The following is a 2,465-nucleotide window of genomic DNA, read 5'->3' on the forward strand; positions in this document are numbered from 1 at the left end:
CCCTGGCATCCCCGGCAATCCTGGGCACAACGGAATTCCTGGCCGTGATGGACGCGACGGTACAAAAGGCGACAAGGGAGACACAGGTACGATGTTCAGAATAAATTCTTATTGCGTGTATCAGATGCAATGCCATCAGTTCCCAAAGCTGTCTGTAGTCACTCTGCATTAATGGGACCATTCTGCCTAGCCTCCAGAAAACATTTCAGACATTTGTCATTCATTTGTTTGAGGAAGGGAATACAAAGAAAGACCTAATAATGAAAGCAAGATAGATCACAACATGGAAGAGGTCAGGTCTGTGGGATAAAAATAAATGAAGAAAGATTTTACCTTCTATTTTTGGAGGATTTTCATGCCTGTAAGCCTATTCCCTCATCTCTAAGATAGAAACTAACGCTGAAAAAAGCTTCAAGTCCAGAAAAAAACCCCAAACAAACCACCAAAAACCCAAACACAACTCCCCCTCTGATACCATCTTCCGTGTAATAAGAACTGTGCAATGATAGGAACATTTCTTTTTCTTATCTAAATTTTACGTTTGCTTGTGAGTGTGCCTCCTTGCTGTAAGTCGAGAGCCACTAGAGGGACCTTCAGGAATGGAGACTATTGGAAAAGAGTGTCGGATTCACGTCTGCTCTAACAGGCTATAACAGGGATTTGTGTGTGATGCTGAAGACAGGGGTAATCTCCTCAGCATCCCAGAGCTAATGATTCCCACGGTGCTTTAAGCCTCAGGGTAGCAATGGCCCTTGCATCCATGCTGGAGTATCAAGGCCAGGGCTGCACGAGCTGATAACTGCGGGCATGTGGACATACAACAGTTCATCTGAAGTGTCACAACCCCAGAATGCAAAGCACGGGACAAGTGCAAATCTGTTGCTGCAAATCTGCACACAAAATTTTATGTGGGGGAACTTTTCTCCGACAGGTTTCATCTTAGGTCAGCTATTACGTGGCATCAAGCCGGTGGCTTTACGGCTTAACGCAGGAACCCGTCACAAGCCCAGTTACTGTGGGCCTGGCTAACCCAGCGGCACAGATCAATCCAGATCCAACTTGCACTTATCAGATAAACCCTTCTGCCAAGTGCTGGTCTGAAGGATTGTGAGTCACAGCTCTTTTCAGTGGAGTGTGTAATCTAGTAGTTAAACTAAACTGAGGTCAATGGTCTCAAAGAAATTAATTAAAATGCGCTAAAGCGTTTTAGTATGTCTTTCAAGCCCAAGGATGTGTGTGCCTTTAGCAGATCAGGTTGCTAAGCTAACGAATCACCTGCTCCCCCAGAGAAGCACACGGCTCCACAAAGAGTGATGCTGCAGAATCGGTGTGGAAGGTGTAGTTCAATGTGCAGTTCTTCGATGGCTACACTGGAATCAGCAGGATCCTCTGCCAGCTCCTTTTCCTACCACTTGACTCTTCTCTCATACACCACAACTGTTTGTGTGGCTGTGCAGTAAACCAGATCAGCTGAAAAGTCATCAGCACTTACAGTCTGGGCAGTGAAGAGATGTTCGCTGCTCACGGCCTGCCCTGGACCGCTGAATGCCAAGTCTACCCGCATACGTATTGCCCTCAGCGATAGCTGAAGAGTTAGCTTGAACTCTTGTTCAAGCAACTATTTGAACCACTTGCCAAGCAACCGCTTACATGTTCCTTCTGCTTCCAGAGCCCTAGCCTGGCTAAAACCAAAACCTTCTAAAACCTAGAAACAAAAAAATTCCATTAGCTTCTAATAGGCACATAAAATTTACTGCCCTCTTCCTCCATGTGCAGGGGTTCAGGAAGGTCTGAAAAGTGGAAGATCTAGAGCCTACCTATTTTATCTTATACAAGTCCTCACTTTACTCAAATGAGTTCTGATAAAGTCCCCAGCTTTTTTTCTTCAGTTAAGCCATTGTGATGACTGTATTGACTGTTCTTTGTTTGAACAGGTTGGGTGACTGTACCGCTCGTTATAGTATATGTTTACATTGGATGTACACACCCCTTTGCGGTTACATACGTGAGACTTAGTTTTGCTCCTTACCAAGCCAATGAAATTTCCGTAGATGTCGGAAATTTCATTTCATTTCAATGCCCATTGTGTAGAAATCTGCTGAAGAAGTGTTCCGCAGTCTGTATGGCCAGAGAGCTATGCTGGAATACGGTTACATCCAAAGTGCCAACTCTTTTTTCTTCTGTGGTGTTCTGGAAGTAAATCTCGGTGTTTGATCACAGACCTCCTGGTCACCTGTGAAGCTACTACAAAAATGACTGCTACAATTGCTCTCTTTAGAGCAGTGGAAAGTCTGTGACATGCTAGATGCAGGGATCAGGAGTGTGAAATAGCTTCCTCAGATCCACAAGCAATATTATTCCACTGAAATGTTCCATTACCATTGGCCAAACCCTGCAGGTGTCTCTTTGTGAGAGTGGAGTTTACTGCTCTTTCACTACTAGGCTTCCTGTCCCTGCAAAATTTC

The 2,465-nt window shown here is 44.7% G+C and overlaps 1 protein-coding gene across 1 annotated transcript in view; it reads left to right on the top strand.

Moving 5' to 3' along the window:
- LOC104493097 (complement C1q and tumor necrosis factor-related protein 9A-like) overlaps positions 1 to 2,465 on the top strand; it is a 5,609-nt gene that overhangs the window by 179 nt on the left and 2,965 nt on the right. Inside the window, exon 2 of the mRNA XM_010135721.1 lies at positions 1 to 86. Within this exon, the coding sequence (XP_010134023.1) occupies positions 1 to 86 (86 nt within the window). The remainder of the gene's footprint in view (positions 87 to 2,465) is intronic.

The sequence above is a fragment of the Buceros rhinoceros genome, unplaced genomic scaffold (genome assembly GCF_000710305.1).
Source record: "Buceros rhinoceros silvestris isolate BGI_N320 unplaced genomic scaffold, ASM71030v1 scaffold40544, whole genome shotgun sequence".
Classification (NCBI taxonomy): Eukaryota; Metazoa; Chordata; class Aves; order Bucerotiformes; family Bucerotidae; genus Buceros; species Buceros rhinoceros.